The 13,215-nt window shown below is 47.1% G+C and overlaps 1 protein-coding gene across 1 annotated transcript; it reads left to right on the top strand.

Moving 5' to 3' along the window:
* The first annotated feature begins 5,060 nt into the window (after nucleotides 1–5,060).
* On the top strand, nucleotides 5,061–13,004 carry LOC116984526 (fucolectin-like). Its single transcript, XM_033038691.1, has 5 exons — nucleotides 5,061–5,112; nucleotides 5,743–6,022; nucleotides 11,832–11,989; nucleotides 12,728–12,893; nucleotides 13,001–13,004. Exons 1-5 carry the CDS (start codon nucleotides 5,061–5,063, stop codon nucleotides 13,002–13,004), a joined length of 660 nt encoding a protein of 219 aa, XP_032894582.1.
* Nucleotides 13,005–13,215: the final 211 nt, after the last annotated feature.

Below are 13,215 nucleotides of genomic sequence, written 5' to 3'. Positions count from 1 at the left end.
CACGGTGGTGTGTAGTCCGCAGCTCCGCAGTCTCCCGAGCCCCCGGGTCGTTCAGGTTGGAGGCCGCTCCACGGTGCTAGGCCCCAACGACAACGGAGACCCGACAGGGAAAAGGTCGGGTCTCCCGGACAGGGAAGAGATTTTAAACAGTTTTCCCCTCCCCCACCCTCGCCCCCCACATATACACATTTAAAACCAATATTAAAAAACACCAACACTACATTTAACTAGACAAAAAATAAAAAAAAGACAGACAGGCTGTAGGGGCCGCTGCAACGGGTGAGTCGCGCCGCCAATATTGTATCCCTCCTTGTCACCTTCCCTTCAACTAACAATGAACCATTTCATAACTTGGCTGGTGTGGGCAAGTTGGGCCGAAGGGCCTGTTTCCACACTGTCTCACTCTGCGACTATGATTCTATGACCTTACCCTTCCATATCTTTAGACTCCCTATCCTCAGAATCTCGACCCAAAACATCACCCATCCCTTCTCTCCAGAGATACGGCCTACCCCACTGAGTTCCTGCAGCATTTTGTGTCAATCTTCGCTATAAACCAGCATCTGCTGTTCATTAAAACACATTAAACATGCCCCATCTGCACCAGTCCCATCTGACTGGGATTGGCCCATTTCCCTCTCAACCTATCCTATCCATGTCCCTGTCTAATTGTTCCTTAAATGTGATAGTACTGGAATCAAATACCTATTCCGGCAGCTCATTCCATTTACCCACCACCCTCTGTAGGAAAAGGTTTCCCCTCATGTCCCTACAATTCTTCCCCTGTTATCGATTCCCTTACACTGGGCTATTTGCAATCATCCGATCTGCATGATTTTGTACACATCTATAAGACCATCCATTATCCTCCTGTGCTCCAAGGAATAAAGTCATAGCCGGCGCAACGCTCCCTGTAGTTCAGGCCCTCGTGTCCTGGCAACATCCTCGTAAATCATCTCTGCACACTTTCCAGTTGGAGATCATCTTTCCCATAACATGGTGACCAAAAGTGAAACAATACTTTTAATGTGGCCTGAACATTGGCTAATACGTCTGCAACACGATATCCTATCTTCTATACTCAATATTCGGATTAATTACAGCCAATGTGCCTTTTCTATCTACTTCTGATGACCACCTGTTTGACAGGCACCTATTTGATCACCTTATCTACCTCTGCTACCAGTTTCCTGGAACTATGTACCTGCATTCCTAGATCCATTTGCTGCACAACACTCCCGAGGGCCCTATTCTTCGCTGTTTAGGTCATACTTCCCAACACCTCACATTTCACTGCATTACATTCCATTAAGCTTTCCTCAGGCCACCTGCCCAATCGATCAAGATACTGCCGCAAATGTTGACAACAATCTGAAATTCACCACCTATAATATCACCCACTTTTGTGTCATCTGCAAACTTGCTGAACATTCCTTGTTCGTTCTCATCCAAAGTATTGATCAAAGCAACAATGGGCCCCGGCACCGAACCAGGGGCACACCACCAGTAACAGGCCTCCAGACCAAAAATGAACCTTCCACCATCACCTCTGCTTTCTTCCATGAAGCCAATTTTCTATCCATTCAGCTATCTCCCCTTGGATCGCATGTGATCTAACCTTCCAGAGCAGCCTGCCATGCGGATCCTTAACAAATGCCTTGTTGAAATCCATATTTAAAATGCATGTGGCTCTGCCCTCATCAACCTCTTTCGTCACCAACCTTACCTGAACCCTATGCCCTCGCGTTCTTAATTTCCCTCCTCTGGGGATAGACTTTGTATATTCAACCAATCTATTCTCTTCATGGTTGTTGATGCTTGAGATATCCGTGGGAAATCAATGTATGCAAGTATTATTTTACATTACCACTGTTGAAGCCAGATGTAAACACCAAGAGTCCAGGCCTGAAGACCAATGGTCCAGAAGTGACAAACCAGAGGTCCAGATTTAAGTCTAATGGTCTAAATATGGACCAATCATCCAGACTGTCAACGTAAGGTCCTAATGTGAAGACCAAGGGTCCAGATGCTAAGAACAAGGGGCCAGATGTGACAAACCAATGGTCTTGTATGAAGTCCAATGGTCCAGAGGCCTCTACCTGTGACGGACCGGTAACGTCTATGACTCTGCGGACTCCTTTGCTCCTGTGGGCTGATGTTGTTGACCCAGGCAACGTGCACCCTTATATCTGCTCTATGACCGTGTAGATAAAACTGCCTTTCATGATATTGTAAAATCCCTGTGGCCGCTCAAGGTAACAATTTCTTATTTTTCAGCTGTGCAACCATCCATACATCTACCGAAATTAACACCTACAACTGTGAGGGGTTAAGGGGGCGTTATGTCTATATCATACTTCCGGGACGTGACAAAATCCTGAGCTTGTGTGAGGTTGAGGTTTTTCATACCACGCTACCAACGATGGAAGGTACAGGTACGCTCAAATCTACACACACCTGGCGCTGTATGCAGTCATATACCTTCACCTTAGCTGACTTGGTTGACAAAACAACCTAGGGTTTCGGCCTGAAACCTTGCCAATTTCGCTCGCTCCATACATGCTGCCGCACCCGCTGTATGCTGTATATTTTTACATTAAAAAGGGCTTCTAAAGATCCCTTTATACAAAGCTTAATATTGCGAGGAGCTCATTTTGGGCCCATTATATCCCGCAGTATTTTTCTGGGCATTTGGGGGCACAAATCTACCGCAATGTGAACGTTCTAATCCAGCGGGTTCCACAGGGACCCACTGGAAAGCTGATTTAAATGGGCATTTATTTACAGCAATTGAACACTGAATTCCTTCCATTTGGCCTATAAATTAATGTAAATGAGATTTTAAAATCATGTTTTATTGTGAATTATTTGTGAATATTATTTGGACATTTAGGCTATTTAAAAATGTTAATCATTTATTAAGAAATGGATAGATGATTAGATCTAGTAATTGAAGTCTGAAATTAGCTACAATTAGGTAACTAACTAATTATATGCTTTATTTTCAGGTCATCCAAGTAAGATTATTTTATATTTGTTTCAGAATGCTTCAATCTATGATAATTGAAAATTTCATTCAGTTCTCTTAATTTTTAAGAAAGTTGTGGGCTTTTGACTGTTCACGATCACAGCTTTTTTGTTATGTCCATAGAAAATCAACAGGGAACAAGATGCTCATTTCCCAGTATGAAAATGGCCATAACGTTTTAAATACTTGAGATATGAAAGTGAATTAGGTGTCAAATTAAACTTATTTGTATGCTTTATCTGACGGGACAAATTACAGACTTGATTTTTAAAATCTCAAAATTTTGTAACATTGCTACTAACACTAGTTTCAGGTTAGATAGAGTCGGAGTCATGCAGCATGCAAACAGACCCTTTGGTGCATGCCAACCAGAATACAATCTAAGGTAGACAAATTTTCCTGAACCTCCAGGCGACTTGCTTATCCCCCTCCACCTGCCCCCATCGACTCTCTTTGCACCCATGATCGTGGAGCTCAGCACAGCTCCAATACAATCTACAAATCGCTGATGGAATCACTGTGATGCCTGAATCCCGGGTGGTGATGAGTCTGTGTAGATTACTAAAATAGAACACCTAAAGCTTGAATGCTCCTGCCACAGCAATCTCACAAATGACATCAACAAAACAAAGGAAGTGATCGTTGATTTCAGAAAAGGAAAGTTGGGAGACCATTTGTCAGGAGGCAAATGCAGCTCTCGATCTTTGTTTAGGCTGCATTTGGAGGATTGCGTGTAGTTCTGGTTGCCCATCACTGGAAAGATGTGGACGCTTTGGAGAGGGGGCAGAGGAGGCTTACCAGGATGCCGCCAGGATTAGAGGGTTTCAGTTACAGGGAGAGGTTGGATGGACTTAGATTGTTTTCACTTAATCATCGAAAGTTGAGGGCAGACTTGATAAAGTATAGAACGTGATAAGAGGTATAGATAGGGTACACAATCAGAACATGTTTGCCAGTGTGGAAATAGCCAACACTAGAGGGCAGATCTATGAGGTCAGAGAGGGGAAGTTTAATGGAAAGATGCAAGGCAACGTTTTTACAGTGTGTGTGTGTGTGTGTGTGTGTGGGGGGGGGGGGGGGGGGGGGGGGGGGGGGTGGGGGGGGGGGCTGGAACGCACTGCCAGAGGTGGTGTTCGAATCAGATATAAAGCGTTTAAGAGAAAGGGATACGGATGTGCATGGACTAAAGGAATATGGTGCATATACAGGCAGATGAGTTCAGTTTATCTTGACATCATGTTCGGCATTAACATTGCAACCCGAAGGGCGGTTCCTGTGCTGTACTGTTCTATGTTCTTTGTTCATCGTTGGGTCAGTCGTAGAGAGAGGAATGCCCCTGTACACTTAGGAAACCTGAACGGAAGCCTCTGTAGACTTTGCGCCCCATCCATGGTTTCCGTGCGGGTTCCGTGCGGTTCCCGGAGGTTTTTGTCAGTCTACCTACCTGCTTCCACTACCTGCAACCTCCGGCAACCACCTGCAACCTCCGGGAACCGCACGGAAACCTTGGGTGGGGCGCAAAGTCTCCAGAGGTTTCCGTTCAGGTTTCCTAAGTGGGTCAGGGGCATTAGCGGTCAGGATAATTCGTGGGTGTTAACATTTCATCTGACCTGTCCTGGGTCCAGCATGTAGATGTATGCATGAAGAAGGCCGACCAGTTGTTTGAAGTTTAAAGAAAATCGGCATGTCAACGAATGCTCTGACCTGTGACTGCGGGTAAAGTGTACAATTTATCCTGACCACTTGCATTACTGCCTGGTATGCCTATTCCAATATTTCAATGATCAGGAACACAAGGGGCTGCAGAGAATAGTGGACAGCCCGGTCCATAACAGGCACCGCTTCCCTCTCAATTGAACGCATCTATAAGAGGCGCTGCCTAAAGTAGGAAACATCTTTCGTAAAAATCCCCACCATCTGTGTCGTGGTAAAGGTTGCAGAAGCAAGAGACTTGTCAAGTATCCAAAACAGATTCTTGAGAAGGCGATAGTGGGGTTGTTACTCTGCTAGCTAGAAAAGGATGTTGGGAACCATGAACAAAGCAAGTGATGGAGGTTACTTGGACAACAAGTGGTCCCTATCAAGTGGGGTGGCTTGATATCCCACTGAATGCTATTACGATGAGAACCATCCTGGCAACCGAACAAGCAAATCATGATATCTAAGGAGCTGTTAACGTGATTAGAATCGTCACAAAAATTCAGAAGCACCAAGAGATACTCTGGCAATGTTTGTGCCGAATGTGATGCTAAATTAAACTAATCTCCACTACCTGCTCGTGATCCATATCCCTTCATCCCCTACTTTTTTATCTGTTATCTGAAAACCTCTTCAATGTCACTATCGTGTCTGCTTCTATCAACACCCTTGGCAGTGCATTCGAAGCATCCATCACTCTCTGTGTAAAATTAAATTGACGCACAGAATTCCTTCAAACATTCTCGCTCTGACCATAAAACTATGCCTCTCGTTTTCGACATTTCCATCTTGAGGGAAAAAATATTCTGACAGTCAACCCTATCCAATCTATCACTTTCAAAATATTCCAAACTTCTATCCGGGTTCCCCTCACTCTCCGACGCCCCGGAGAAAACAATTCATATTAGTGCAAGAATTTAGTTTATTATTCGTTTGAATAAGGTGGGAGGCGGACAGTTTGAGGGGCTAATGGGGTGATAGGTTTTGAAAATGTGTATTATTTCTGCACTGAATAGTTATCATTTCAAGTAAGCGAAATGCCACCCAGTCCAGCAGCCACTATTCAAATGTAGCTAACAACGCCATTGACGGAAACAGAGACACCAACCTGATGAATGGTTTCTGCACACACACCCTGCAATCAGACAATCCCTGGTGGCGACTGGATTTGAACAAAACCTACTATGTGTCGTTTGTAAGAATCACCAACAGGATGGACTGCTGCTCGGAACGGATCCTGAAAGCCCAGATCCGCATCGGGGACTCGATGACGAACAATGGGCGCGACAACAGTCTGTGAGTATCCCACGGCACGCATTGGCACTCGTCAAATTTCGAGCAGTACTCTGTCAGCGGGTTTGTAAATGTCATCGTCATATATATCACGAAAACATGGCCTTCCAGCCATCCTGTCCATGGCCTTTCCAGCTGGTCCTATTTGCTAGTGTTTGGCCCATATCCCCCGAAACCTTTCCTATCCACATACCTGTCCGAATATCACTTAAGTATTATTATACTCGCCTCAAATCTTCTCCTGGTTGCTCCCTCCATATACCGACCAACCTTTGCGCGAAAAAGTTGTCCTTTGGGTTTCTTTAACATCTTGCACTTCTCATCGAGTCATGGAGTGTGGAAACTGGCCGTTCGGCCCAACCTGCTCACACTGCCCAATATGGACATTTTCATCATCTTTTTCACCAAGATAGGACATCATTTAGAAGATTGAGGGGGGATCTTATAGAAACTTACAAAATTCTTAAGGGGTTGGACAGGCTCGATCCAGGAAGATTGTTCCCGATGTTGGGGAAGTCCAGAACAAGGGGTCACAGTTTATGGATAAGGGGGACGTTTTTTAAGACCGAGATAAGAAAAACATTTTTCACACAGAGAGTGGTGAATCTGTGGAATTCTCTGCCACAGAAGGTAGTTGATGCCAGTTTATTGGCTATATTTAAGAGGGAGTTAGATGTGGCCCTTGTGGCTAAAGGGAACAAGGAAAAACGCAAGGAATCATGGAATTCATCAAAGGTCGAACGCTATAAATGAAAATCGAACAAAGCGCTGTAGATTTAGTGAGTATTGTTTGGGTCCAATCATCTGCAGCCAGGATCGAACCCGTGTCCCCGGCGCCGCAAGCGCTGCCACTGGACCGTCCCCGGTTTCCCCCCTCCCACACTCGAGTGTTCCATCCCCGCCCAGGGGGCGGCCGGAGATGTCTGGACCGACGGGACACCAGCCCCCAGGCCCACCGCCAGCGTGGAGAAGTGCCAACCCCAGCTCACCTCCGCCTCTCCCGCTGGGCCAAACGACAGCTCCGCGTGACGACACCAGCGGCCCCAGACCCACAGCCAGCACGAAGAACCCACAGACCCACAGCCAGCGCGGAGAACCCACAGTCTCACAGCCAGCGCGGAGAACCAACAGACCCACAGCCAGCACGGAGAACCAACACACCCACAGCCAGCTCGGAGAACCCGCAGACCCACAGCCAGCACGGAGAACCAACACACCCACTGCCAGCGCGGAAAACCAACACACCCATAGCCAGCATAGAGAACCCGCAGACCCACAGCCAGCACGGAGAACCAACACACCCACAGCCAGCATGGAGAACCCGCAGAACCACAGCCAGCATGGAGAACCCAAGACCCACAGCCAGCACGGAGAATCAATACACCCACAGCCAGCATGGAGAACCCGCAGACCCACAGCCAGCATGGAGAACCCGCAGACCCACAGCCAGCACGGAGAACCAACAGACCCACAGCCAGCTCGGAGAACCCGCAGACTCACAGCCAGCACGGAGAACCAACACACCCACTGCCAGCGCGGAAAACCAACACACCCATAGCCAGCATAGAGAACCCGCAGACCCACAGCCAGCACGGAGAACCAACACACCCACAGCCAGCATGGAGAACCCGCAGAACCACAGCCAGCATGGAGAACCCAAGACCCACAGCCAGCACGGAGAATCAATACACCCACAGCCAGCATGGAGAACCCGCAGACCCACAGCCAGCATGGAGAACCCGCAGACCCACAGCCAGCACGGAGAACCCACAGACCCACAGCCAGCGCGGAGGACCAACACACCCACAGCCAGCGCGGAGAACCAACACACCCATAGCCAGCGCCAACTCCAGCTCAACCCCGCTCCAACTCCAGAGGAACCCTCTCCCCGATGGACCGCTACGGCGACAAGTGGCAGTTCGCCCACTGCCTGGCCAAGCTGCGCTCCCTCAGCCGCCACCCCAAGTACAAGACGTACCATGCACACCACCGGCTTCTGCCCCTACGGTACCCGCTGCCACTTCATCCACAACCCCGAGGAGGTTACAGCCTGATAACCAGTATACTGCATTAAAGCACACGGCATTGGGGGTTCAGTATTGATGTGGATAGAGAACTGGCTGGCAAACAGGAAGCAAAGAGTAGGAGTAAACGGGTCCTTTTCACAATGGCAGGCAGTGACTAGTGGGGTACCGCAAGGCTCAGTGCTGGGACCCCAGCTATTTACAATATATATTAATGATCTGGATGAGGGAATTGAAGGCAATATCTCCAAGTTTGCAGATGACACTAAGCTGGGGGGCAGTGTTAGCTGTGAGGAGGATGCTAGGAGACTGCAAGGTGACTTGAATAGGCTGGGTGAGTGGGCAAATGTTTGGCAGATGCAGTATAATGTGGATAAATGTGAGGTTATCCATTTTGGTGGCAAAAACAGGAAAGCAGACTATTATCTAAATGGTGGCCGACTAGGAAAAGGGGAGATGCAGCGAGACCTGGGTGTCATGGTACACCAGTCATTGAAAGTGGGCATGCAGGTGCAGCAGGCAGTGAAGAAAGCGAATGGTATGTTAGCTTTCATAGCAAAAGGATTTGAGTATAGGAGCAGGGAGGTTCTACTGCAGTTGTACAGGGTCTTGGTGAGACCACACCTGGAGTATTGCGTACAGTTTTGGTCTCCAAATCTGAGGAAGGACATTATTGCCATAGAGGGAGTGCAGAGAAGGTTCACCAGACTGATTCCTGGGATGTCAGGACTGTCTTATGAAGAAAGACTGGATAGACTTGGTTTATACTCTCTAGAATTTAGGAGATTGAGAGGGGATCTTATAGAAACTTACAAAATTCTTAAGGGGTTGGACAGGCTAGATGCAGGAAGATTGCTCCCGATGTTGGGGAAGTCCAGGACAAGGGGTCACAGCTTAAGGATAAGGGGGAAATCCTTTAAAACCGAGATGAGAAGAACTTTTTTCACACAGAGAGTGGTGAATCTCTGGAACTCCCTGCCACAGAGGGTAGTCGAGGCCAGTTCATTGGCTATATTTAAGAGGGAGTTAGATGTGGCCCTTGTGGCTAAGGGGATCAGAGGGTATGGAGAGAAGGCAGGTACGGGATACTGAGTTGGATGATCAGCCATGATCATATTGAATGGCGGTGCAGGCTCGAAGGGCCGAATGGCCTACTCCTGCACCTAATTTCTATGTTTCTATGTTAATATGGAGAAAAGGCAGGTACAGGATACTGAGTTGGATGATAAGCCATGATCATATTGAATGGCGGTGCAGGCTCGAAGGGCCGAATGGCCTACTCATGCACATATGTTCTATGTTTCTATGTTTCTATAATGTAAACTGAAGATTTCTGGTTTGATGTAGGCCGTAACACACACCATTGAATTACATTATGCTGATGTTTAGGAGAAGAAATCATCGACTTGTTAGTGCACATTCTGTCTGTTTGCAAAGCTGCATTTTTTATTACAAATTCATATACATTGAAACAGATTTTCTGAAGAAGGGTCCCGATCCGAAATGTCACCTCGACCCATACAGCATGCCCGCTCAGTCTGCCTAGGCCTATACGATCTCCCAGTTGCGAAACACTTTAACTCCCCCTCCCATTCCCACATTGACCTTTCTGTGCTGGGCCTCCTCACTGTCAGAGCTTATACACATTGGAGGAACAGCACCTCATATTGTACTTGGGCAGCTTACGACCCAGCGATATGAAAGTGATTTCTCTATCTACAAGATGGAGGCAAATCTCTATCTGCAAGTATCCTTTGCTTTCCCTCTCTCTCTGTCCTTCCCCCGCTATAGTCAGCCGACCAATTTCACAGTCCTGATTGTATCCCTCCTTGTCACCTTCCCTTCAACTAACAATGAACCATTTCATAACTTGGCTGGTGTGGGCAAGTTGGGCCGAAGGGCCTGTTTCCACACTGTCTCACTCTGCGACTATGATTCTATGACCTTACCCTTCCATATCTTTAGACTCCCTATCCTCCGAATCTCGACCCAAAACATCACCCATCCCTTCTCTCCAGAGATACGGCCTACCCCACTGAGTTCCTGCAGCATTTTATGTCAAGCTTCGCTATAAACCAGCATCTGCTGTTCATTAAAACACATTCAACATGCCCCATCTGCACCAGTCCCACCTGACTGGGATTGGCCCATTTCCCTCTAAACCTATCTAATCCATGTCCCTGTCTAATTGTTCCTTAAATGTGATAGTACTGGAATCAAATACCTATTCCGGCAGCTCATTCCATTTACCCACCACCCTCTGTAGGAAAATGTTTCCCCTCAAGTCCCTACAATTCTTCCCCTGTTATCGATTCCCTTACACTGGGCTATTTGCAATCATCCGATCTGCATGATTTTGTGCACATCTATAAGACCATCCATTATCCTCCTGTGCTCCAAGGAATAAAGTCATAGCCGGCGCAACGCTCCCTGTAGTTCAGGCCCTCATGTCCTGGCAACATCCTCGTAAATCATCTCTGCACACTTTCCAGTTGGAGATCATCTTTCCCATAACATGGTGACCAAAAGTGAAACAATACTCTTAATGTGGCCTGAACATTGGCTAATACGTCTGCAACACGATATCCTATCTTCTATACTCAATATTCGGATTAATTACAGCCTTTTCTATCTACCTCTGATGACCACCTGTTTGACAGGCACCTATTTGATCACCCTATCTACCTCTGCTACCAGTTTCCTGGAACTATGTACCTGCATTCCTAGATCCATTTGCTGCACAACACTCCCGAGGGCCCTATTCTTCGCTGTTTAGGTCATACTTCCCAACACCTCACATTTCACTGCTTAAATTCCATTAAGCTTTCCTCAGGCCACCTGCCCAATCGATCAAGATACTGCCGCAAATGTTGACAACAATCTGAAATTCACCACCTATAATATCACCCACTTTTGTGTCATCTGCAAACTTGCTGAACATTCCTTGTTCGTTCTCATCCAAAGTATTGATCAAATCAACAATGGGCCCCGGCACCGAACCAGGGGCACACCACCAGTAACAGGCCTCCAGACCAAAAATGAACCTTCCACCATCACCTTCTGCTTTCTTCCATGAAGCCAATTTTCTATCCATTCAGCTATCTCCCCTTGGATCGCATGTGATCTAACCTTCCAGAGCAGCATGCCATGCGGAACCTTAACAAATGCCTTGTTGAAATCCATATTTAAAATGCATGTGGCTCTGCCCTCATCAACCTCTTTCGTCACCAACCTTACCTGAACCCTATGCCCTCGCGTTCTTAAATTCTCTCCTCTGGGGATAGACTTTGTATATTCAACCAATCTATTCTCCTCATGGTTGTTGATGCTTGAGATATCCGTCGGAAATCAATGTATGCAAGTATTATTTTACATTACCACTGTTGAAGCCAGATGTAAAGACCAAGAGTCCAGGCCTGAAGACCAATGGTCCAGAAGTGACAAACCAGAGGTCCAGATTTAAGTCTAATGGTCTAAATATGGACCAATCATCCAGACTGTCAACGTAAGGTCCTAATGTGAAGACCAAGGGTCCAGATGCTAAGAACAAGGGGCCAGATGTGACAAACCAATGGTCTTGTATGAAGTCCAATGGTCCAGAGGCCTCTACCTGTGACGGACCGGTAACGTCTATGACTCTGCGGACTCCTTTGCTCCTGTGGGCTGATGTTGTTGACCCAGGCAACGTGCACTCTTATATCTGCTCTATGACCGTGTAGATAAAACTGCCTTTCATGATATTGTAAAATCCCTGTGGCCGCTCAAGGTAACAATTTCTTATTTTTCAGCTGTGCAACCATCCATACATCTACCGAAATTAACACCTACAACTGTGAGGGGTTAAGGGGGCGTTATGTCTATATCATACTTCCGGGACGTGACAAAATCCTGAGCTTGTGTGAGGTTGAGGTTTTTCATACCACGCTACCAACGATGGAGGGTACTGGTACGCTCAAATCTACACACACCTGGCGCTGTATGCAGTCATATACCTTCACCTTAGCTGACTTGGTTGACAAAACAACCTAGGGTTTCGGCCTGAAACCTTGCCAATTTCGCTCGCTCCATACATGCTGCCGCACCCGCTGAGTTTCTCCAGCACTTTTGTCTCCCAGGGTTTTCCCTACTCAGCAAAGGAATGTCTCAGAGTTAGACGTGTGCAACTCATATACCGTGCATGCTCTTCTGTCCACCTTGTCCATGTTCAGCAAGGTAGTATGTTATGTTAGTCCCATTTGCCTGCATTTGGCCAACAGTTCTCTGAACCTTTCTTATCCATATAATATATCCTCGACCCGGGGGGAAATGCAGTGTGTTCACTTTATCTATGCCCCTTATGATCCTCATTAAGGTCAGCAGTCAGCCTCCTACGCTCCAAAAAAGTCCGTCTCAGTCTACCCCACGACTCAAGGGGGAGGAGTTGAACAATTTGATAGTCACAGGGAAGAGGGATCCCCTGTGGCATTCTGTCCTGAATCTTGGTGGAACCAGTCTGTTGCTGAAGGTACTTCTCAGGTTGACCAGTGTGTCATGGAGTGGGTGGTCTGTATTGTCCAGGATTCTGCGCAGTTTGATGAGCATCCTCTCCTCTATGAATTCAACACCACCCCCCAGGACGGAGCTAGCCGTTCTGATAGGTTTGTTAACTATATTGGCATTCGCGGCCTTCGCCCTGCTGCCCCAGCACACGGCAGAGAGGAAGATGTCACGGTCTACCACCGATTGGTAGACCATCCGCTGCATCTTACTGCAGACGTTGAAGGAGTGGACCCTTCAACAAAAGTACAGCAGGCTCTGTCCGTTTTTGTACAGGGCCTCCGCCTTCCTAACCAGTCCAATTTACTGTCCAGGTATGAAATCCTTCCTTTTCTGTTGAAAGGAATGAGGGTCTGGGCGAGTGAAGTGTTTAATAAGATTGTTGCTAGTTGATCCGTGAATTATTTTCCTCACCCCACAGTTGACCTGTCTTTGATTCAGAGGGCCAGCCAGTCCAGCACAGATGGCAAAGATGCCTCCTGGCCTATCGGTGAAAACAGTAATTTGAATGTGACCCATACATCCTGCAGTCGCACAACTAAGTCCACAGAACCTTGGTGGAGGGTCGATTTGGGGTTATCCTACATACTGTCAGCAGTGAGAATCTCCAACAGGAAAGACATGGAATCACTGCAC

Source organism: Amblyraja radiata, chromosome 2 (assembly GCF_010909765.2).
Source record: "Amblyraja radiata isolate CabotCenter1 chromosome 2, sAmbRad1.1.pri, whole genome shotgun sequence".
Classification (NCBI taxonomy): domain Eukaryota; kingdom Metazoa; phylum Chordata; class Chondrichthyes; order Rajiformes; family Rajidae; genus Amblyraja; species Amblyraja radiata.
This window is presented reverse-complemented; position numbering and strand designations above follow the sequence as displayed.

Bases quoted from the DNA above. Each gene is read 5' to 3' on its own strand.
- LOC116984526 (XM_033038691.1), top strand. From the start codon at position 5,061: ATGAACAAAGCAAGTGATGGAGGTTACTTGGACAACAAGTGGTCCCTA. The intron at 5,113-5,742 runs GTGGGGTGGCTT...TGCACTGAATAG, and splicing joins CAACAAGTGGTCCCTATCAA to TTATCATTTCAAGTAAGCGA. The intron at 6,023-11,831 runs GTGAGTATCCCA...CTTATTTTTCAG, and splicing joins AATGGGCGCGACAACAGTCT to CTGTGCAACCATCCATACAT.